The following is a 24,821-nucleotide window of genomic DNA, read 5'->3' as shown; positions in this document are numbered from 1 at the left end:
AGCGCTGGCAAATGCAGGGAAAAGAGACAAAGAAGTGGACTACAGGAAAACAGTGGCAATTTAATAAATGATTCAAGTTTGTCATCTCATCAGGCCTTGGCCATTATTCCCCAGTGTAGATGTGCTTCTTACCACTTCTAATTGACTCAACCTAACTTTTCTAATGCTGACTGACAGTAATGGACCCACCAGAATAACAACGCCACAATGAATGTTCCAACCAAAGTAGTGCGAGTGAGCGGCCCATTGTGCAACCTCAACCGCAAATTAATTACTTTAGAATTCATTATTTCATCCAGAGATAAGGTAAATGCCAACTAATTGCAGAACATTTTAAGGGAAACATTCTCTGCTCAGGCATAGTAATGAGTCTGCAACAGGTAGCTTAGAACAAACACGAACACAAAATATAATCGCGTAACACAATGTTTATGAGATTCAAATGCGCCTCCACAATTTATGGCACAGAGGTGTATCGATGTATTATTTTTGGGTCGACGTTGCCTAAGGCAACACAACGCTGATTGAGCGGATGAGAGTGGATGAGTGATGATAGCTGTGCTTTTATTTAAAGTGAGTCAATATGATGATGACATTACAATCGATCTGCTGGAGGTGCATGTCCACACCCTTCGTATCCCCGCTGGCTTGTACATCACATTGAGCACCATCAGGTGCGCTTTATTCTACATAAGGTGCGCTCAATTCTACATAATACATAACTCTTTGCCGATTCATATATTGAGCTTCAAAAACCGGAGAGAGTCCACAGGACGCGATCAGTATATCCCAGGAAAAAGTTTCAGAACAAAGCCGCACGCTCAACTGAAACGCGCTGATCGCTCGTTAAGCATAAATTTTCACCATAGTAAAATGCTGCCAAGTCACTGAAACCTGCTGATGGCTGGGCAGTATGTGACGTTGATTGATTACTAACATAGTGCAGCATGTGTCCTGAAACCCTAGCACTATATGTGAAGATAAAGCTGCTAGGTTATGTACATTATAATGTGGTATAACCCTTATATCCAATGCATGTTAAATCTGACCAATTAATTTGACTTAAACCTTGGTTAAGCTATCAGTAAGTCTGTCATGGCAACTATGTTAGTTCAGAGTTGTTGTTTGAAGGTAGTTTCCCTAAACAGAACCACACCACCATAATATTGTCCCGGACTCCCGGCTGCTAATACAAAAGTTGTCTGCCTGAAACAGGATTAATTTATGGTAGCATAAATTGCAAACAGCATTTAACATCTCTAAGAATACCATGTCAACAATACATTGTGGTCATGCTTTAGCAATATGCAACCTGCTATATAATCTGAAATAATCGTATAACCTGTTGACATTGTATTATGGCAGCCATTTTATTAAGCACATGGTCACGTTTTACCTCTAGTTATTCAGTGAGCGAGCTGGGTTGTACCTGAGCAGCTGTGTGGGCATATAAGCACTTATTTGCACACACACATGGTTTTCCTGTATGCACCCCATCTATGGCACAATCTCAGAAAATAAGAGTTTGAAATGTGTGAGGTGTTTCTATAAATGTGAGAAAAATTCTGTGTTGCAGTCAGACTTTTCCTGTGTTATACAAATTTCATTTAATTTCAAACACATGCAGTAGGTGTAGAAAGGGGTCTTCAACTGTTAATATTTAGTGCGATGAACAGTTGATAGGCCATTATTTTCTTCCTGTAGAATATCCTGCTAGGATTTATTGCAGGGCAGATAAATATTTGGCTAGTATGTTAGTGTGACCTCCCCTTCAGCCACGCCCAGCAGTCAGGCCTGCACCGTTTGCCGACCAAAAAGAGCTGCGTACAGCATGAGGGCCAAGTTCAACCAGTGGGTGAAGCCAAGGAACCAGCAGGTGGTCCATGCCCCCGAGAGATACCACAGTAGCCCTGCCTTTAACCAAAAATCGAAAGCCTAAATATTAGAAATTAGTATTCTAGGAATCAAACAAACGTCTTTAGGTAGAATCTGTTAGCATATTACTGGCCGTGCAGAATAAGTAATATAATTGCAAGTTAATTGAATGATATTGAATTGTAAATCTTGGTGCATCTTATGTTAACTGTATAACAAACCTATTGATTTTAACATTGTTGATGCTTAATTAATAAAGCCTTCCTAGCATCACCCTATTGTTTTCTAATTCAAATACATTTTCTGCAGTTCCACTTGAGGGCCAATACCTCTAATGTATATGTGCCTCCTCGCCCCTGCAGCCTGCATGGCTATTTGTTTTACAATTCCTCCGGGGCTTTCTCTCTTGGTTCTATATGTTCTTGTGGTAGGCCTTGCCCTTTCAAGATGCTTGTAGATGCACTTTGCGTGTATAGCTTTGCATCCCATGGCCAAACTGTCATAAAAGATAGACTCAATGCTCGTCTAGTATGTCAGTCTGGGTTCTCTTCAACACTAACGTTTTACTATGGGAGTATGAGGGTGGGAGGCTGGAACCAAGTCAAGCTGGAAAAGGCCATGTGGCGGTGAGCTGGGGAGCCATTTGGCCAGGCTTGCCGAGACACACATTGCCAGTGAGGCTGAGCAGCTGGGTTAGCCAGGCGGCCCAGTGTAAACTCAGTGACACATGCAGAGAGCTTCATGCACAATACAAAATTGATATTTATTTTCAAGTAAGTTATTTTTTATGAACACGATTGGATCTGGCCGATGATTGTATGTTGAGAAAAATTGTGTCTGGATAGTGGCAGGATTCAGTATTTTCTTCAAAAGCGTGTCCACTTGTCTAAATGTCTGATGGTCTTACCCGTTCTCTCCAGCTTCAGCCCAGTGCTTACATGGCCCATGACTCCTGGACAGGGTCAGTTTTAAGGGCCAATTGCAAAAACAGATATGATCAAAGGAATCTAGGCTCGCCTTTAACCTGTGACCTGTGTACTGATGATGATTAAATAGAGAATGACAATGGGAATTAACTTACTCTGAAAACGTGGTTTACTCATCATCTTACTCTATCTCTTAACAGCTTTAACCCCTTAAGAGAACAACCTCTTTGGATGGTAGTATTATGGATTACAGAAATACCACTTACCTTTGGTTTACCTAAAGACATGGGTTGAAGTAGCTATATTTTTTCTAATTTGACGAATATGCAAAACAGACATGACCCTTGTCAAGACGCAGATTATATTGGCAATGTCGGAGCACTTTCAACTTTTCAAACAGTAGCAGAGGTAAAGTACGCCACTGTGACATGTTGAATGATCCAAATGACCATCTCAATCCACTTGAAAGTTGTAATTGAAAATTATATGAGAAAACATTTAACTTGTATGGGTATGATTCATAATTAAATAGTTTTGTTGGTTATCACTCATCATAACTTGTTCAGTGAAATACCATTATGTTTGGGAGGCAAGACCTTAATAGTTTTCCTTACTTTATCTTTAAAGCTACAGGGGACCCCCTCTTCCTATTGGACTATTAGCAAACGGAGCATATCCCATTGAGCACAAGCTCAACAACTCCTGGATAGGGATGCATACCTCTGATGATTTTGTGCGTGGGTAGGTGGATGGACTGCATGAAGGATCTTGTGTGTGAGTAGGCGGAGTGGATGATCTTGATGTCATCATTACTCATGACGGTGCAGTTCCTTGATTATGTCCACAAATTGGACAGGTAGCTCAATCAATACAATGCTTGATACGGATGAAGTAACTTCAGAATTTTAGCAGTGAGTGGACTACCTGTAATTCTTCCCCAGACATTATCCGAGGAATAGCTCCTGTGCAGTCGCATTGCTTTAAAAGGTGACCGTCCATCATGATGCCGGCTAAATAGTTTCACTGAATTAATATTAATTTCATCCAATGGTAGATTGACCCCTGCTTTCCTGAAGATGGACCATGCTTTCCTTACAGTTCTGTGTGTGTAAAGGTGGGAAATTCATGTTAAAATGTGGTACCCATATAAATGTGCATTTTCATTACACGATTATGCAGTCTGCGGACGGCGACATTTGCATTTAAAAATCAATTTACCCCCTGTTTACTTTAGTCACTGACACAGAAGAAAATGAACAGAAGCTTTCAATCAAAGCTCAGCTTTGAGGAGAATGAGATAAAAAGAAAGAGGCAGGTGATGGGGATGAGAGAGGAAGAGCAGTTACTGCCCGCTGTGCGCAGGGTAGGATTGGCATTGTGTCCCTTTGCTGTTGAACATAAACACGATCTGCAATGTTGTTTTTCAAGCAACATAATTAACGCAGATATACAGAGTGTTTGTGTTGTTTAATTGGGCATACAGGTTCCACTGTTATTGCCAAATAATATTTGCAAATAACAGTGGAGCCTGTAGGCACAATTGAACAACACAAACTCCTAGAATAATTATAATTTAATGATACATTATTATTGTATGCATTGTATGAATACATTGATCATTTATTCATTTTATATTTGCTCAAACAATGATTGATTTATTTCATTTGGATACATTTTGTGAGGATGTGTGAGTATTTTGTATCTAGTTACATTTCAATTGATTTCCCCTCCTTCCTGGTTATTGATACCAATTCCCAACATTAGGACTCTGCCTAAACAGAGGCCAGAGAGCCGACAATGACAGACGTTGAATGTTACAATGACAGACGTTGTATGTGAAATGTGCCACACAAACTACAATGTTCATGATCATAGAAGTAAAAAAAAGAAAGAGAGAAAAAGCATGATGATGGGGTTCACTGGCAACATCAGGGTTTCCTTGTTTACTTCCTTCATAGCAATTAATACGAGGGAATGTAGATGCCTTTGAAAGGAGCGCTGGGATGGGGATGGGAATGTGCGTTGCATCCTAGCCGTGAAGTGCATGGGATCTCTGGATCAGACGAGTGGTGAGTGGGGAGTTATCTCTCTGAGCATCTCGTTCCATCAGCAGGCACCTGCAGGAGAGGGAGAGTACACAGAGATCAATGGACATCTTCAATCCTTCCCCTGTGAGGCCTTCCGGATGGAAGAACAAAAAAAAAGCACATGTCATTCAATGATGGATAAAATATAATAATACTACAGAGAGACGATGGGGGTTATGTGGACACGATGTGAGAATACAACATGAAAGGGAATGGGTGTGAGTTTGAGCGCGAGCCCTTTTTTATCTGTGCGTGTGTATGTGTGTGTGTGTGTGTGTGTGTGTGTATGCAAATTAACAACGACTCTTTAAGCTTCCTATATATTCGACAGCCTCTTATAAACAAACCGTGCCGCTGATAAGAGTCACTATGTGCATGAATCTAAAAGGAGGAACTATTGCAGATGGAGCTTGAGTCATTACCTGGCCAGTTTGTTGTGGTGCTTGTCGCTGGACTTCATGGCTGCCTGAATGAGCAGCAGGTTGAACACGTCCCGCTGCAGCCACAGTAAACAATTCCATGAGAAGATTAACAAAACAAGGCAAGTCCCTTTCCCTTTCCCTTGAGCACTGTATATGTTTTGTAAGCTGTGTGTACACTTGGGGGGAATAGAATCCCCTCAACATACAATACCTGGTGACTGCACCGGGACAATCGATTTCAATGGTCTCAATTACAAAAAATATGTCTTAGCACGACCCAGATTGCGGTTCGGTCTACACACACCCATCCCGCTCGTTCTCCTGGCCTTTCGCCTCACCTGTGCATCACTGCCGCCTATTTCATTCAGGCGGTAGCGTATGGGCTGCAGCAGCTCCACGGCGCGGCTGTAGTTGCCCTGGTCATACTCCACCATGGCCTGGCACATGGGGACGCCCAGCTTCATGGAGAGCTGGTGATGGTAACTGTCCCCTGGGTTTCTGTGGAGGGGGGGACAGCATCAACCGAATTAGGTTTAGTTTCAGCACAGGAGCAATGTTGTTTAAACATATGTACTGTGTAGTCTCTGCTGGATGCTTCTTATAGGATAAACAAAGCTTTATACACATTTTATCGTTTTCGCATGCAAGGGATAATCCACGACTAGGTGTCTGGTTACCGGAGAAGATTGCAAGATGCAGTGGTTTGCCTCCGCAATAAAATGGAAACACTATGGGTTTGACCATATATTTTGCTTTGACTAATTGCTGAAAACAACCTTACTACTCCAGCAAAAAGGTAAATTCATAGCAAAGGATGGGAACACATTCCAAACATAGTACAACTGAGTAGCGTCAGCCACACTCTATGAACCTCCCAGAATAGAATGCTCTGGGAGCTAAATCTTGTTGTTTTTTTCCATAGAGATGCAAGATTAGCCAGGAAATTCCAAAACATGTTTAAGCTAGTATCACCTTGTCAATGCAGTTCTAAATAAATCAAGTACTAAATAAATAACTTTTGAGGGCAAATTATTTATTGTTTGTATTTTGTAGGAGAATTCTTATTTTTGCTATCTTGTTAACTGAGGGTATCTTATTACTTAACACGGTAACAGGGTTATGTAGCTTGCAGAACATTGGCCAGCTAATGATAGTTTCTGAAATTTTGCTGTGCTGTTATTATGCAAGAAATATCCCTTAATTTATATAATAATGACCGAAATGTCTTAGTTTTTCAGTTACACCCGCTGTTCAGGACCCTCTTTCTTAGGTTTCAGAGAACTAAAATGTAAGTAAAAAGAAAGTAGAAAAGGTGTCTGTATGCTTGTCAGGATAGGAGAATCACACCGTGGCACACGTAATAAGGCACTGAAAGAGGACAGTGACAGAGGCAGGATGATGCATGGAATCTCTGGCATTACGCTGAATATTCAGCCTTGGAAAGCCATTTAGGATTATCCCTATTCAAAGATGCCTCTATCCCAAGGCTGCAAAGAAGGATATGTAAAGTGAAATTAGAGCTAAATGTGGATTATATAAAACAGTTTCACCACATCGAACGCTACCACAGTAAAACATGGTATATTATGCATATGATAGAATAAGAAATATAATGTATTATTAGCACACAAACCATTCAATGAATGCAGAGCCCCTGCAGTCCATTTTCAGGAATCCCCCATTACCTGATGACTCTAAAAACGTCCTACTCCCTGGAAGCGCCGTCCCCTGCCCCCCTGTGCCCTGCCCCTTCCTTAACATTACATAACAGAACAAGCTTTTCTCTCCGAGAGTCTTGTCGCCGTGGGGAACGGAACAGGACAGCTGGGGCGGACAGGCTGTGGTCAGTGTGTCAGAACACATTTTAGGCACCAAGACGCACACCAACATGGGCCAGCGGCGGCTGCGAGCACAACGGCCGCCATTCAGACACGGTAGGGGGGGAGACAGAACGCAGCTCTGAATCCAGGATGATTTTTTTTGCCTTAATCCATCACGCGCCAGCACTCGTTCCTGTCTACAGCGCGGAGGCAGAAAGAAGGCCAGTTATGTAAAGGGTGGTGGTGGGGGTGGGGGTGGTTTTGCGGTGGGGAAGGGAGGAGAGATGATGGAGCAGAGCTTACTGGGCCAGGTCGCGGAGCCCGTCCAGCAGGCGCTGGGAGGCGTCGCCCTCCTTGGCCCCGAGAGACGCCATGAGGAAGTGGACGTCGTTGAACACCGTCACGTGGTCGTCGGTGTGAGACAGCGTGGCCTGGACCACCTCACGCCATCGGTCCTTCACACACACACCTGCACCAGACACCATGACAACCAGGGTCAACAGGACGTCTTAAGGTGGACTGTTTAACCAGGTTTAACCAGTTACACCTGGTTAACAGATGATTACCAGGTTTAACAGATTGGGCCTCACCCTCCATCTGCAGTCTGTAGAGCAGAGAGCAGGCGTCCACCTTGTCCAACATGCTTCCAGTAGATTTAAGGCTTTTGTTCACCTGCCATGAAGAAAAAGGCCATGTGAGCCTCCAACCACAAACGACACACGATGTACGTATACTAAAAAAACACACATTTTGGCATTTACCGAGGAAAAAAATAACAAGGAAAAAAGAAAACACCATTAAGCATTTATTTCTTATCCGTAGCAAAGTTGATGTTGATATGGGTGTGGAGCAAAAAGAGGTGCATAGACAGAAAAAGAAAATATAAAGAATAACTGACCTTATTATCAAACACTCTCAGTGCAGCTTCATAGTCTCCCTATGAGGAGAGAAATACAGAAACGATAAATAAATCTGAATTAGCCGCAATAAAATACATGGCACACCCCTTTAAGATAGCTTGTTTGGATCTATTAGTGACAATCCGCCGTACCTTTCGACTGACTAATGGGACACCGGGCCAATCAGCAAGAGACCCTGCAATGCATTTGAGTGCAATCTATTCGCTTGACTGAGCAAACTCATTATATTTATTACCTTCTCGATATAGTACAACGCCCAGTGCCAGTAGTTATGACAGGCCAGCATGTCGCATCCCTGGACAAATAAGCAAATAAATATCTCTGATGAATAACTTTTCGACACACAAGTACACTTTGGAAACATTCCTGACACAAGATGTTATTAAATCTTCTCCATGTGGAGGATATATTATTCAGCACGGGGCTGGGGAGTAGGAAGTATTAGAAGGAAGCGATGGACGAAGGAAAGGGTGGGGAACACACCTGCCAGTCCGTCTCGGTGGTCTCCAGGAACTTGAGCCCCTTGTCGACCTCGCCCTTCATCTCATGAATGTGGGCCATAGAATGGACACACCAAGCGTCGTTCCTCGTCATCTCCAGACCCTGATCAAGCACATTTGCATTAAGTCGTTTAGCAGACGCTCTTCTGAAAATAACTAGAAATTATACAAAAGATATTGGAGTGTGCAGCTTGCTGAAAATAGAGTTTTTAGTATCTGCTACTTTTGAAATGTACACTAGAGGGAAGTTAGCAAGTGCTAAAGCTAATGCTGCACAGCTTACATGAAGGAAGTCGATTTAATGTTTTTAATTAACATGATAATGGGAAACGAAGTGGGGATGGAAACATTGGATTTAATGAAGAGGACAGTGATTACCTCTTTGGCAACTTTCTCTGCTTCGTCATAGAAATGAGTCTCCAGCAACCCAAAGGAGTACAGGCCTTTCAGGTAGCTAACAAACAGAGGAAACCCAATCGCATTACACACTATGCACCGGAAATCTCAATGCGTCGCCTCAATTTCTGACATCATGAGAGCTCACTCTGTGGTAATTAGGGGGCATATCGATTTTTTCCGGCCGCCACGGCCCTAAGGCAACACAATGTTGATTGAGTGAATGAGAGTGAATGAATGAACAGTGCCGTGCTTTCATTTTTAACTAGTCAATATGATGATTACATTACAATCGACCTGCAGGAGCTTCATCTCACACCCCTTGTCTCCCTGCAGACTTTTCCATCATACTGAGCACCGTCTTCCAGGTGTGAATTGGATTTGGTGTCAATACATGATTACATCATTTGCGACTCCTTGCCAATACACATACATGATTAACTTATTATAGCAACAATTGGTCATAGATGTTAACCTCTATAAGCAGGGCATGTCAAGACAAACAAATAAGTCCACATAAGTCCTGCAGCGGTAGTGCTATCGGACTACAGCCTTCTAAATAATTGGACATCATCGTACAACCTGATGACATTGTATTTACGTCACCCGTTTGAAGCACTTGGGCGTAGATAGCCTCAGGTGAGTGAATACCTGTACAGAGGGATGTGTGGCTTCCAGTGAGGCAGGACCCGGGCCACAGAGTCTCTCAACTGAACCTGGGCACCCATGAAGAAGTAGCCGTCATGAGCAAACTTCAGGGCCAGCAGGTCCGTGGGGTGCTCCACCAGAATACTTTCCCATACACCACATGCTTTGGGAAAGTTCCTGTAAGGAGAAAGCGACGGCCTTTAAGTCCCTCCATTGTTCAAGAACGAAGATGTTTACACAAAGGACATTAAGCGCTTACGGGTTCCAGGTATGCACCCAGCTACGGTTGGCACAATCTCAAAAAATGAGCAAAGGCATAGGAGATGTTTGATGTGTTTAAAAGGTGCAGTGTGTAGAATTTGGGGTCGTAGCGGACCGGGCTTGGCCGAAATGTTATATAATATTCATAAGAACGTTACGTTCTACAGACCCTGCCATGTTGCACCACTATGTTTGTACGGCAGTCAAGAATGGAAAAATTGCTTTATTTTGGATTTAGATGTTTGTTTCACCCACTGTTTGGACTATATGCAGTCGACCTCACTATGTGACCCAGGGCTAGATATACCGCACAACGGATGTTTGGCCATCTATTGTGTGTATCATTTGTAAGTATGATAACCTAGCATAAGTGTATTGTACATTTAATTCCAAATCTATATTCATCTTATGCTAACTGTGTTAACTGTAGTCGCTATTTGCCAATTGCTGAGGCTGCTTTCCTAATTAAATATGGCCATTGAAGATAATCAGTATGTTAATGATGCCTTCCTAGCATCACCCCTTATTGTTCCTGCATTAAAATACTTTTTGCTGCAGTCCCATTTCAAGTTCAACAACACCCCAAATTGTAATTGTTACATCCACCAAACCATTCCCACACACACAGAGAGAGAGAGAGACACACATAGTTTGTGCGTTCAGAATAATTGTGTCAGCAATACACAAAGTATTTTCCTCACAAGCGTATTTGTTTCCGCGCAAGACATTTAAACATCCTTGCCATTCCATGCTTTATTTACTAAAATATTATATAAGGCCTCTCCATAAGTATCAGCGCACAATACAAACGCTCTAGATTGAACAATATCAGCATTGTCTCTCATCTGAAGATGTTCAAAATGATTCCTGCTAGTTTGGCATTGTGTTGCCAACAGCATTAACTAAAAATCACAAGTGGAACCACGTTTATTCGACCATCCAACTTCACAGCCTAGCCATGTTCCTACCCGACGGAGAGGTGCTCCACAGCCTGGGCGTGGAGCTTCTCCCGGGGCGTGATGTCCTGAGCTGCGGCCAGCTCCATCGTGGTCTTCACGGCACTGGCCAGGCGTTGGTTGAGCCTGATAGAGCTGTCTGTCCCCACCAGCTCAAGACCGGTGGTCATCACATGGCCCATGACTGCAGGGGAAAGGGTCCGTTGTTAGAGAACCGATTACTCAAACAGACCCGGTCCCGGGTCAGGTCTCCGGGCCAGTCATCTGTGGACTGATGATGATTTAAACAGGGAATGACACCAGGAATTAATTTACCCTGCAGATTCTTTTTGCACATATGTTGCAACGCATTTATACATACCAAAATTTGGATCGGCTTCCTTAATTGCAGTCATGCAGCCTGATATTCCGCCCAAAGTTTCATCATTACGCCAGGTCACATACTGGATACAGAATGACATTGATTAACTGTGTGTGTGTGTGTGTGTGTGTGTGTGTGTGTGTGTGTGTGTGTGTCAGAGGGATGAGTGGCTGAAAGGAGATCGGATACCTGAGAGAGTATTGCGTCATACATTTTGCAGGCCTCATTGCTGCTTGTTGTCAATGGAAGACCCTCATCCTTCCATGCCTGTCCCAACAGAGATGGTCAGAGATTATCCTTTTGCACAAAGAATTCCGCTGTAAGAAAAATACAGGACTAGGTCTATTGCGATTTCTGGTGGATGTCTAGCCCCATGTGTGTGTCATTATCGTTTATTACAGAGGGATTGTTCAAACAAATACTGGGGGGTCACATTAAGAGGGGGGTCTCTGGGTGCATGTATGTGTGTTGTGTGTGTGTGTGTGTGTGTGTGTGGACTCTAGAAAATAGACTACCACTTGTAAAAGCATTTTTTGTTTTTTTTCTGTTTGTGCCAATGATTTGCTCGACGTTTGAATTCCAAAATATAAAGTTCACTGTTTATTCGGAGACTGAAATTATGGCACATAGAGTCGACCGTAGGCCTCGGCCATATTAAATATGATGTATCCTGGATGGTTATTATGTTACATTATGATTTATTTTTGGAGTGTGACAGTCAGACTGTTTAGACCCTTTGGCTTGGTGAGGCTTCATTGGGTAATGAAGCCACACAGGATAAACAAGCACACACACACACACACACACACACACACACACACACACACACACACACACACACACACACATAAACGATTGTTTTGGATTTAGACATTTGTTTCATCCAGTAAACAACCTATATAAGGCAACCGTGCGGATTGTTGGCATTCTACCTCGCTATGTTACCCAAGGCTGGTGATAACCAGCCTTGTAAAGCACTGTTATTATACAACCATGGGTAAAGTACAAACTTTCTCCAACATCAATCAATAACGCGCATGCATGCTGCTCGGCGTCTAGAACTGCACCTCATCATAAATCGTCTTGGTTTAATAATCGACCGTTTAATAAGAGCAATAAAAAAATAAAAAAACAAACTTGTAATAAGCAATATAGCTTAATACAAGTTTGGTTTGTTTCAGCTTGCGACTAATGTTAATAAATAAATAAAACTTCGTGTAATAGGTAGGCTACAGAGGCGAATACATGTAGCCTACTTGAAACGAAAATAAACGATAGTCTATATGCCAGTGGTTCTCAAACATTTTATTCTGCCTCCAGTAGGTACCACCACAAAAAATATTTGTCTCCCCAAGTAACCATTATGACGGATGTTATAAAATATAACAACATACAGTAGCGTAGGCCTGCTATTCAGCAACGCAAATCTCATGCAGGAGGCACATTTATTCTTAAAAATAATATTATTTATTTTTAGCTGTTGTCAGCTGTACAAAGTCGTAGAACTAGAACAGAGACAAGGAAATACATACACATACACACACATCAAATGAGAACATGATCTCCTGGTAAATGTATTTCCATAGTATTTTGATAGTATTGTTTTTAATCGAAAGTGGTACCAGTGGTACGCGTAGGCTACCATAGTTTGCGAACCACTGGTCTATGCATAGCCTACATGGGAAAAGGAGGAATGGTGTAATTTTAGTAATTTCTTAATTTGACTAATTTATTTTTTCATTTTGTCGGGTCGTTTCCAGTTGCAGAGGAAATACTTCTTTACCTTGATGAGACCACATAGAGTTTCTGATCCTATCTCGATTTCCTATCTGCTTAGCTCTATGCAGTATTATACACAGTATATGAATCAAAATACTGCCCGTTCTATATAGTTATGTTTCGTTCTGAAGTTGTACACGTTAGCCAATGATGTTGAATGTTGGGTTTCGTTTCAAAAGTTATCTGCACACATGCCATTTTACCCGATTTGCTACAAACCTTACCTTGCAGTCCCTAAAACTTGAGGCAAGCATCTTTAGTAGTTCTGAATCTTTGCAACCAATGTAAGATCAGTGCCAAAGTGTTCACCTAGCGCAAGTCTTCCGGTACTAATAGTCGTTTCCGCTAAAAACCAAGTGGGGCTCACTCAGCCAGATGGGCGGAGCTTGACCTAGTCCAGCTCCCCCTCTCTGGACCTAGGCCAGCTGACTGGGTTTTTCTGCTAGCCAATCAACCCAGTTATGGAGGGTTATGGTAAGGTTAACAGGTTTACAGGTTAGGGTTAGGGTTAGGTGTGGAAGGGTTAGTGAGTTATTGTTTCAGCTAGATAGTGATTCGAACAATATTAAATTAAATTTGAACGCGTTTTGGGCATAAAGTTCCGTAGCTGATGGGAACAAGATAAAATGTCTGGACAACAGCGACCTTATACAAATTTCTCTAAAGGTTTAAAATCAAACCTTTGTATTAGAGTGGCCACTCTAGAAACACATTGTTAAATCAACTTCCACAATTCCAAATGTCATTGTGTATCATTAATAATGTACATACTTATATAAAATGAATATGGTAATTTGATGACCTATAAAAAATGAATATGGTCATTTTGGTGATGACACATCCAAAATTAATATGGTAATTTGGGTGACATATCCAAAATTAATATGGTAATTTAAGGGCGTAATCACGCCAAGAAAGTACTTTAATAAGGGCGTATTCACACCAGGAAAGTCCTTTAGTTTGCTCTCTTTGGTCCGGACCAAAATAAAATGATATTCTTTTTGGTTTGGTGCGGTTCCTTTTCACATTGCAATTTTCGCAGAAATGACAACAAACCCACATATGTGCAAAGATCGTTTAATCATTGGACAAAAAGGTCTGGGGCGGGGTAAAGCGTTAAATAAAAAAAAAGGGGGGGGGGGGGGGAAGCGCTGGTGAAAGTAATCAAACATGGTTATACAGCGTGATATAGGCCTACATTGATCTGCAGACCGGTCGAAGTCCTTCTCCCTCATCCTGACTCAGAATGTGTTAAATGCATCGGAATTTGTATGTGTGTTTCCAGCATACTTTTTACCTGCTGCCGTGACAGTCGGGTTAAAATTAGTCGTGGCTCAACATGGAGCAAAGAGGAGACGGAATGTCTATTGGATATCAGACGTCTCCTCTTTGCCCCATATTGAGTCACGACTAATTTCCAACTGACAGTCCGACATTAATCTCGGAATTACCATGGCGCTCATCAAACACTAATTTCCATAAGGCGCACAGCTGAGCGGGTGACTGTTACGTCAAAAGAGGCGTATGATTTTGAGCACTGGATCGGACCGAGGCGTTCGTTTGGAAGCGAACCGAGACTACTCTCCGGCTGGGTCTCGGCCCGACTGTTGGTCCGCACCAGAGTTTGATGGTTTTATTCACACAGCGATTTTTTTGGTTTCGTTCAAACCAGGGGCGATTCTAGGGTCAGAGCTTTAGGGGTGCTGAGCACTCAATGAGCCCCACTGCCACACCACCCACCCTTTTTTCTCACAAAAAACAAAAAATATGTCTATTGAAAAATAACTTTATCATTTTAACATTGGTTCAACTAACTCAAAATATTTTTTTCTTTTTTTGGAGCCCTTTCCAGAACACCAGCTTTATTGTGACAGTTCACACAGCCGCCTGTAACAAACACAAAACCCTCTTCACTCAGCTGGTTTTACTGACTGTTAACTCCATGTGCCTCCTTTTGTATCAACAGTCATTAGATTCGATTCGATTCGATTCAACTTTATTGTCATTGAACAAAGTAGCAGGTACTTGGACAACAAAATGTAAGTCATCTTCTGCAAATTATTTACAAATGGCCATCTCTAATCTAGTTGGTTGCACACCTGTCTGAACTTTCATAAAACAAGCTTCACAAAAAAAGAAGGTAAACCCAAAAAGTAAAAAAAATCTACTTTACCTAGGTCTTGAAAATACTTAGAAATTAAAGATATAAAAAAAGAAAGAGAGGGAAATCTTTGATAGTACTTCCCCTGAATCCCCATTTGGCTCTTCCATGTATGCAGCAGGTAATACTGTACACTCTACTTTGGGAGAGTTAATCTATGTCGCCGAACTTTGAGGGTGGCAAACCTGTCAATGACCCTTTGGTGTTCAATTCTTTCAAGCAACTCCTTCTCAATGGACATCACAGCTAGGTGCTGGAGTCTGCTTTGGCCTGTGGTCCTCCTGAGCCATGTATGGAGCCGACGCAAGGCACTAAAAGACCGCTCACATGTACAGCTGCTAGCTCGTATTGTCAAGGCAACCTGCATAACAGGTTGCATTTCAGAAGGGAACATTTCAGAATCTAGGAGTTTGTACACTGCTAGCATGTCCTGAACTGTACCTGCCTCACTCTTGCGCTTCAGAAAGTTTTTTGCAATTATCACTTCCTCTGACTTAAGTTCAATATGGTAATGCAGAGCCAGTGCTGTCAGATGAGGCTCAGACAAGAAGTGGCCTGAGGTTGGACTGCATGCCTGAATTCCATTGAGTACCTCCTCATTCACACCAGAAAAACGCCTCTCAAGTTCACAGATCATTCGGTCCAGACAAGGAAACAAAAGTTTCCTCTTGAGATCTTCAGACTCTGAGGAGCCATAGGTTTCACTGCCTGCCCCACAAGTTGACTCAACAACATATCCATTATTTTTGTCTTGCGCCTCTGTCCTGAGGATGATTCTAAGACTGCTATCTAGTTTGCCTCACACATAGCTTTTGTTCTGGAGTAAAGATCTGCAGCAGTGGTATCACTGCGTTTCTGCTTCATGGTGTCAGTCACTGCATTTTTGTAGGTCACTGCTTGGGCAATGTCAATGGTCTCCTTCTGTAGGTATCTGTGTAATCCTGCTGTTACTGACAGGAGAGTGTGGAAAACCATCAGCAAATACACTGAGGAGAATTTACTGAGTTTTGCCCTCAATCCAACTGCTGTAGGTGTCTTGATTGTGGAGGGGCACTCAATGATAGCAGGCAAATTATCAATCACTGCAGTCACAGAATGAAGCTGGCATGCCCAGCGTGTAGTTGACAACTGCACAAGTTATTTTTGCTGCAACCCTAACTTCTTTTGAGTGTACAAACTTATGGTGGTTTACAAGGGAGACACTAAAGAAAGAATAGAGACTTTCCAGCATGTTGAAGAACGCTGTGGCTTCAGAGACAGCTTTGCATGTGTGGCATAGAACAAGATTTAACTCATGTGCATAGTAATGTCTCAGGGTGCTTTTTTTTAAATGGGCTTGTACACCCCCAACATCCCCACTCATGATAGCTGCCCCATCGTAGGTCTGTGCCACACATTTCAACTGATGAATTCCCTTCTTTGCCAACTGATTTTCAATTGCAGCTGTTATCGAAGTAGCATCAAACTGTGACACCTCTGTAAGGGCTAGGAACCTTTCTTTGACAGCACCCTCAACAGACACGTACCTAACACAGAGTGCCAACTGTTCTGTCTTTCCATCCCTGGCCTCATCAGCCATAATGGCATACATATTTGCTCCCTTTATCTCACTGATGATATTTTCTGTTAGTTCTTGTGAACAGCACTCTATCATCTCATTTTGGCTATCAGATGAGAGGTATGTGGTGTTTGAAGGGGCTGTGTATCACTGCAAGAAGGGATCAAATTTGGCCAAAAGTGCCATGGACTCTAGGAAATTGCCTTTGTTGTGACTCTCATCCGCTTCATCATGACCTCTGAATGCTATGCCTTGCTTCCCCAAGAAGCAGGTTACTGCCAAAATACAAGATCATTTTAGAGATCATTTCTATTCTCCTTATGTCGCTCTGTTGTAATATAATTTTTTTAATGTTTGAATCTGTTCGGGTATTAACCTTTGACTCTGAGAAGTTGATATCTGACAAGGTTTTGCTCTGAGGTTGCCTTTGTGAAGAATATGTTGACAGTTACAATTCCTGTCTCTATTCTTACAATGGCCAGACTGGTTCTGGTGTTGAAGCAGTTTCAACCAAAAGCACTTGAAGCACACTGTCGGGGTCCATTGAGGACAACAACATCGAAGGGGTTTCAACCCTCAATGTTGTCCTGATGGCAACACTAGTGGGACAGGTTACTAGAAAAGTCATATAGAACAATTTCATTATTTGTAACTATTTCAAAAATATTTCAGTTATCATGTATATTAACTTGTTTATCTGTTTGTGTGTATTTTGCACCGATACCTCATCCCAGGTCCCCTGCCTGCAACATCACCTCATCACTGGTCCCCTGCATCATCACCTCATCACTGGTCCCCTGTGTCATTACCTCATCACTGGTCCCCTATACCATCTCTTCATCTCTTCATCACCGGTCCCCTGCAACATATCCTCTTCAACAAATTTTGAGAACACTTGAGGAATGTAAATCCTTGTTATTTATCTTTCATTTGAATATTTATCCGGAAACCTTCAAGTTATCTTTATTTATTGAAATTTTAAATGTGTTTTTATAAAATACTAAACTGTCTTGAAGATTCTCAGCAAAGTGCATCTCATCTCTTATTGAAAGAGAAATTAAATTACAAAGGAGCAAAACTGGATGGGATTTTTTATTTAGACAGTGAGGTAATACCAGGTAATACCTGTGGCTGCTCATGATTGCTATACAGCTCTCAAATATATTTGACAGGCCCGAGAATAATAGGCTGTTGATGTTGCTGCCTAGGTGGATGCCACACTCGACCTAGGTTGCTTTCGGTGCTCCTCTATAACCAGGACACATGATGATGACGTTTGAGACCAGTTTATTCTAGAGATTGAAGGAAAATTGTACATTAGGATGGTGATCCATGCTGCCATGTCGGAGATTACTCAGAGTGTGTGTGTGTGTGTGATGATGGCTGGTTTAACCAATGCATATTATTGATTAACAGGTGTGTAGATTGTGGCCAGTGTGTCCTTCGTCTGCCCTTCTGTGTCCTTTATGGTTTGGAAAGGAGGATGCTGACCGTGTGCATAATTCATGGTGGAGTTGATCCACGCTTCTTTTCTTTTCTTATCCACGCGTCTGTTTCTTGAGCTTTGTGGTAAAACTCAACCTCCTGCCTCATGGGATGGAAACAGAGACAGATTCTTCTTTGAAAAGTTATTGCATTGCAACTTAAAGGCCATGTTGTTTTTTTAGAAGCCTTGTCACTAAGCCATGCATTCAAAAAGTTTTCACACCAGATTTGTAGTTTTTGGGAGATATTGGATATTTGAACCAGCCTCCTGCAATGCTTTCTGGCAACAAGTTTGAATGTATAGCCTATTGCTTTGACTATTGGCATACTTTTATTTTTTTAGAAACATGGAGCTGAGACTGTCCACTATGTTATCACAGATGCAGAACAGCTTGAGTAAGATAGGAACTCTGAGGTACATCTACTCCTTGGAGTGGATATTCCTGGTCCAGTCTGCAGCAGATTACTTTACAGATGGACAAATGCACCCGGCATTGGGTCAGTTATGAATTTATATATCAGGGAAAACCTGAGGTGGGGGAAGGGTGAACTCATCCATAAAACATTTGATTTGTATTGTTTTATTATGCGTGTGTTTCTCTTAAGGTTTGAGGCAGAGTTCTTGGTTTCCTTGACAGGGCTCACCCTGAAATCGTTGAGGTTCACCAATGTACTGAAACCACTGGAGGCGAAAGATATGTCAACTTTGTTTGAGTTTTACTTCTCAGCCCCTGGTAGTAAGAGCCGGCATCTGTTCCTTAAGAGAATTGATGTAGTAATAGTTTTGTTTCTGTGTTGAAGGAGAATGAAGAGCTTTGATACTGGAAATGATCCTGGAGTTTGTCTCTGGAACTTCAGCCGAACTTCAGCCAGCCGAAAAGGCCTTGTTTTTCTCCATGATGAAGCCACTTAAAGCTTTCCAGAGGCAAACACATCCGTCTAATGTCGTAGTTCTCACATTGCCAATTCACCAACAATGCAAAATTAAGAAACCGTATAACTAGTATTTCTGCAACCTTCATGTTCTGACATTGAATTATTTTACCTTTACAAACAAAACAGGAAAAAATCAGTTTCCAGGAAAAAGCCTTCCTAAGGGTGCATACACATTACAGTGCTGTTATATGGCATACTATTTTGTTCAGATTAAAGCTGCTTAACACGAGAACACTAAGGATTGTTATACAATTATTGTAGCCCGACCAATACTTGATTTATGAGTCCAATATCATATATTTTTACCCTCTAATGTGTTTGTCAAAGAGCTCTGAGGCAGGATATTATACAGTTGGAGGCATTATTATACTTCCTGCAATTCAGGTATATAAATAGACGAGAGTGGCTCTGTGGGTTGCCAAACCTCACCTTGTGATAAAAACAAAGGAGAAAGGCTCAATAGATTATCAATCCAACAGATTGATGCTGTTGGATTTGATCAATAAATTGTGTTTGATTGTTTTAAAACTCCCCCCTAAATATATGCCTGTAATCCTTACACAACATACAGGCAAATGACATATTGGCACTGCTCCACCTGCGTGCAGCTGCAGCTGCATTTATCTGCGTCAACAAGTATCGTACCCTAGGCGTAGGGTACGACACGGCGGCCACCTGCTCTCCAAATGGCCGCCGTGCGAAATATGCAGTAGGCCTACCAAAGGCAGAGGGGACGTGAAACTACTAATGAATTGCAGAAACTCAATTTGCTGTCCTGAAACATTAATGGCTAGTCTGCCACGACTTCCTAAACAAACAGGATTTGATAAATTAGCCTGCTTAAAAAATATATGCATTAAGCAGATTCCTGATTACCTTCTTAAATTCTAATACACTCTCTAAATGTCAGTCTTAAAGTCGCATATATTTACATTTCTACATACGAAAAAAGAGGAAAGATATTTTATATAAAATGTGCATTTAATATAGTAGGCTGATAAAAGTATGTGTTTTTTTTGGATATACATATATTTTATTATTATTATTTGCTTGTCCTTTCTTTTCTCATCTCATTTTCTTCGGCTTATCCGGGGTCGGGTCGCGGGGGGAGCAGCTCAAGCAGGGGGCCCCAGACTTCCCTTTCCCGGGCCACATTGACCAACTCTGACGGGGGGATCCCGAGGCGTTCCCAGGCCAGTGTTGAGATATAATCTCTCCACCTAGTCCTGGGTCTTCCCCGAGGTCTCCTCCCCACTGGACGTGCCTGAAACACCTCCCAAGGAAGGCGCCCAGTGGGCATCCTTACCAGATGCCCGAACCACTTCAGCTGACTCCTTTCTAAGTAAAGGAGCAGCGGCTCTAATCCGAGTTCCTCACGGATGGCTGAGCTTCTCACCCTATCCCTAAGGGAGACGCCAACCACCCTTCTGAGAAAACTCATCTCGGCCGCTTGTACCCGCAATCTCGTCCTTTCGGTCATCACCCAGCCCTCATGACCATAGGTGAGGATAGGAACGAAGATCGACCGGTAGATCGAGAGCTTTGCCTTGCGGCTCAGCTCTCTTTTCGTTACAACGGTGCGGTAAAGCGAACGCAATACCGCCCCCGCTGCTCCGATTCTCCGGCCAATCTCACGTTCCATAGTACCCTCACTCGCGAAACAGACCCCGAGGTACTTGAACTCCTTCACTTGGGCTAAGGACTCATTTCCTAGACAACAGTGTTACCCCCTATGTTTTTTTTCATGACGACCAATAAAAAACGACAGTGTTACCCCTTATATTTTTTTTCATGACGATCAATAAAAAACGACAGTGTTACCCCTTATATTTTATTGTGTTACCCCCTAAGTTTTTTTTCATGACGACCAATAAAAAACGACAGTGTTACCCCTTATGTTTTTTTTCATGACGACAAATAAAAAACAACAGTGTTACCCCTTGTGTTCTTTTTCATGATGACCAATAAAAAAACAACAGTGTTACCCCTTGTGTTTTTTTTCATGACGACCAATAAAAAACAACAGTGTTACCCCTTGTGTTTTTTTTCATGACGACCAATAAAAAACAACAGTGTTACCCCCTAAGTTTTTTTTCATGACGACCAATAAAAAACGACAGTGTTACCCCTTATGTTTTTTTTCATGACGACCAATAAAAAACAACAGTGTTACCCCTTGTGTTCTTTTTCATGACGACCAATAAAAAAACAACAGTGTTACCCCTTGTGTTTTTTTTCATGACGACCAATAAAAAACGACAGTGTTACCCCTTATGTTTTTTTTCATGACGACCAATAAAAAACGACAGTGTTAACCCTTGTGTTTTTTTTCATGACGACCAATAAAAAACAACAGTGTTACCCCTTATGTTTTTTTTCATGACGACCAATAAAAAACGACAGTGTTACCCCTTATGTTTTTTTTCATGACGATCAATAAAAAACAACAGTGTTACCCCTTATATTTTATTGTGTTACCCCTTATGTTTTTTTTCATGACGACCAATAAAAAACAACAGTGTTACCCCTTGTGTTTTTTTTCATGACGACCAATAAAAAACAACAGTGTTACCCCTTATGTTCTATTTCATTCCTACTGACCGCCAGAGGCGGTGCTTTAGCACTGGATGTTCCATCCCGCGCATGCGCAGGTCGAGTAATTATACCAATTACACCTGTGACACCTGGGTGACCCGAGAAAGTCTATATATTCCGGAGTCACCCGAGGTTCTGTTCCTTCTATTTTCTCGCGGTAGCGTACTAGCAGGACACACAAACATTGTTTGTTGTAAGAGATACCATATTAGCTTGTCACAAGTAGCCTTGTAACCCAAGGGTTGGTGCCTCGATTTGACTTCGTCCACCAAGGGCTGCGACTTGCAATTTGTTTGATTTCGGCAGGGGTGAGTAAAGTGTGTAGGCTACGCGTAGTCGACTATCCGTCGGCTAGCGCGGCAGCTGATTTCACCTTTCTACCCTTTGCTTTAATTTGCTTAGAGCATTAATTGGCGGCTGGTTTTCAGTCGCTGTGTTATTCTTTCGGTCTCGCACCGTTTCTCGGGTGCGTTCGCCTAAGCCCGGTTGCTCATTTGTATGCGCCAGTGCGCGGCTTGGGGTCCAAGCCGCCGCCGTTTATTGAGCCAGTTGCGCTCTTTGATTTATCGCCAGTGAGTGGCTTGGGTTTCCAAAAGCCGTCACTGTATTTTCCTGGCGCCGTCACTCTATTGTCGGGCGCATTATTGCTCGGGTGCTCTCGCCTGTAGCTTGATTGCCTAGCCTGCGCTGATTGCTCTCCGGTGGGCTGCTTGGATTACCAAGGCTCGCCGTCACTGTGTTGTTGCCGGGGTGTCGCATCGCGTCGTTGCTCGGGTGCTCTCGCCTAAAGCTCGATTGCCTAGCCTGTGTTAATTTGCTCTCCAGTGGGCTGCTTGGGTTTCCAAGGCTCGCCGTCACTGGTATTGTCGGAGTGTCGCGTCGCTCGGGTGCTTTCGCCCGTAGCTCGCCGTCACTGTCGGGCTGTCGCGTCGTTGCTTGGGTGCTCTCGCCTATAACTCGATTGCCTAGCCTGTGTTAATTTTCTCCCCAGTGGGCTGCTTGGGTTTCCAAGGCTCGCCGTCACTGTTATTGTCGGAGTGTCGCGTCGCTCTGGTGCTCTCGCCCGTAGCTCGCCGTCACTGTTATTGTCGGGCTGTCGCGTCGTTGCTTGGGTGCTCTTGCCTATAACTCGATTGCCTAGCCTGTGTTAATTTGCTCTCCAGTGGGCTGCTTGGGTTTCCAAGGCTCGCCGTCACTGTTATTGTCGGAGTGTCGCGTCGCTCGGGTGCTCTCGCCCGTAGCTCGCCGTCACTGTTATTGTCGGGCTGTCGCGTCGTTGCTTGGGTGCTCTCGCCTAAAACTCGATTGCCTAGCCTGTGTTAATTTTCTCCCCAGTGGGCTGCTTGGGTTTCCAAGGCTCACCGTCACTGTTATTGTCAGAGTGTCGCGTCGCTCTGGTGCTCTCGCCTGTAGCTCGCCGTCACTGTTATTGTCGGGCTGTTGCGTCGTTGCTTGGGTGCTCTCGCCTAAAACTCGATTGCCTAGCCTGTGTTAATTTTCTCTCCAGTGGGCTGCTTGGGTTTCCAAGGCTTGCCTTCACTGTTATTGTCGAGGTGTCGCGTCGCTCGGGTGCTCTCGCCTGTAGCTTGCTGTCACTGTTATTGTCGCGGTGTCGCGTCGTTGCTCAGGTGCTCTCGCCTAAAGCTCGATTGCCTAGCCTACTGATTAATTTGCTTGCAATTAATTTGCCGACATGCTAAGCGCCCATAGTGTGTCGCCTTCATGGCCTCCCTGCAGGCGGAGGATGGCCATGACCAGTGTGCATGAACTGTAGTTTCATGCCTCATGCACTGAGGCTAGCTAGGTTGGCTGAGGTGGAGGGCAGACCAGGGTTGCCCCCTTCGGGTCTTGGTCAGATTAAAGCCCTCCTACAGAACCTCCAACCAGCTCAGGGGGTACCAGCCGCGGCCCCTGCGGCTGCGCAACCCACTTATACAGAGGATGACATGCTGTTTACAGCTGCGTCCTGTAGCCTCTTTGCAGAGGAGGAAGCGCAAGCGTCCCTTGCCTCTCAGGCGTTCTCTCAAGGGTCTCGGGGCTGCTCGGCTAGAGGGTCAGTGTCCGGCCGCGACACTGTTAGACCAGCCGTGCGAATGGCCCTGGCAAGGCTGGGGTTGGATGAAGCTCCTGTTTCATCTGCACCTGTGAACGCCTTTTTTCCACAGGCCGCTCAACCTTCCGTTTTCTCTTTGCCCCCCTCTGAGCCCTACATCGCAGAGCTTCATAGATGCTGGCCAGATTCAAGGGCTCTCTCCCAGCGCACTAGTGATGGCAGAGGTCTGGCAACTAGGGCCAATGCTGATTCTTATGGCTTGGACCGGTTGGCTCCGATTGAGCCTGCTATAGCGTCCCTGGTTGTCTCCCCGGATGAGGCTCTGAGAACCGATGCGCGCTGCCCTCGGCCCCAGTGCCAGATTACAGATGACCTCCTTACCAGGAGTTGCTGCCCGTGTGGGACGTCTTGGGAATTTGCTTTCTCACATCGTTCTGGCGCTGTCTCAGACTATACAGGGGTCAGGTGCTGATCCTTTAGCACAGACTCTCAGTGATGCTTCACTGCAAACTTTTGCGTACATGACTAGGGAGCTAGGCAGGTTAATGTCAACTGTTACGTTGGCGCGCCGCCAGGTTTGGCTGGCGCAGTCACCCCTGTCGGAGGTGTGTCGACGGACCCTCCGTTCTCTTCCAGTGGTCCCAGGCCAGACGTTTGGGCCAGCTGCTCTTCAGGCCCTGGAGCGTACAGGTGTACGCTCCAGGTGTGTACAGGTTGGCCAGGCTAGCCAGCAGTTTGCTAGCTTACGGCGTGCACCTCGGCTTCATTCTAGGCCGGTGGCCTCTGCGGTACCCCGTGCCAATAGCTCTCAACCACGTTCAGGTGGACAATTGAGGGGCCAGCACTTCTCAGCACGGGCTGACCAGCGCCGTAGCTCTGCGCCGCGGGTGGCATTTCAAGGCGCCAAGAGGTTCGGCGCCCAACCGCCGCCCCCTTCAGGTAGGTACTAAAGTCCAAGGGCCAGTCGTCGGGCGCTTTTCTGAGCAGCACCTGAGCTACTGGCAAGAGCAGACCACAGACCCTTGGATAGTGTCCACACTATCCAACGGGGACATGCTCCAATTCCGACGCCGGCCCCCAAC

General features: G+C 43.8%; 1 protein-coding gene across 2 annotated transcripts; it reads right to left on the bottom strand.

The window, feature by feature from the left end:
- Positions 1–4,014: 4,014 nt before the first annotated feature.
- Positions 4,015–13,319, bottom strand: ttc38 (tetratricopeptide repeat domain 38). Of its 2 annotated transcripts, none has more exons than XM_060060802.1 (14): positions 13,176–13,319; positions 11,362–11,439; positions 11,173–11,254; positions 10,824–10,995; positions 9,598–9,771; positions 8,929–9,004; positions 8,534–8,653; positions 8,286–8,345; positions 8,029–8,067; positions 7,721–7,802; positions 7,434–7,599; positions 5,649–5,808; positions 5,311–5,384; positions 4,015–4,918 (listed from the first exon to the last, which is right to left on the bottom strand). In XM_060060802.1, exons 1-14 carry the CDS (start codon positions 13,203–13,205, stop codon positions 4,831–4,833), a joined length of 1,401 nt encoding a protein of 466 aa, XP_059916785.1. In that variant the 5' UTR covers positions 13,206–13,319; the 3' UTR covers positions 4,015–4,830. The 2 variants fall into 2 exon arrangements, with proteins under 2 accessions (XP_059916785.1, XP_059916786.1); XM_060060803.1 differs by having other exon boundaries at positions 11,362–11,489; positions 13,176–13,297.
- Positions 13,320–24,821: the final 11,502 nt, after the last annotated feature.

The sequence above is a fragment of the Gadus macrocephalus genome, chromosome 9 (genome assembly GCF_031168955.1).
Source record: "Gadus macrocephalus chromosome 9, ASM3116895v1".
In the NCBI taxonomy this organism is placed as follows: Eukaryota; Metazoa; Chordata; class Actinopteri; order Gadiformes; family Gadidae; genus Gadus; species Gadus macrocephalus.
The sequence above is the reverse complement of the archived record's forward strand: the minus strand, read 5'-3'. Positions and strand labels throughout refer to the sequence as shown.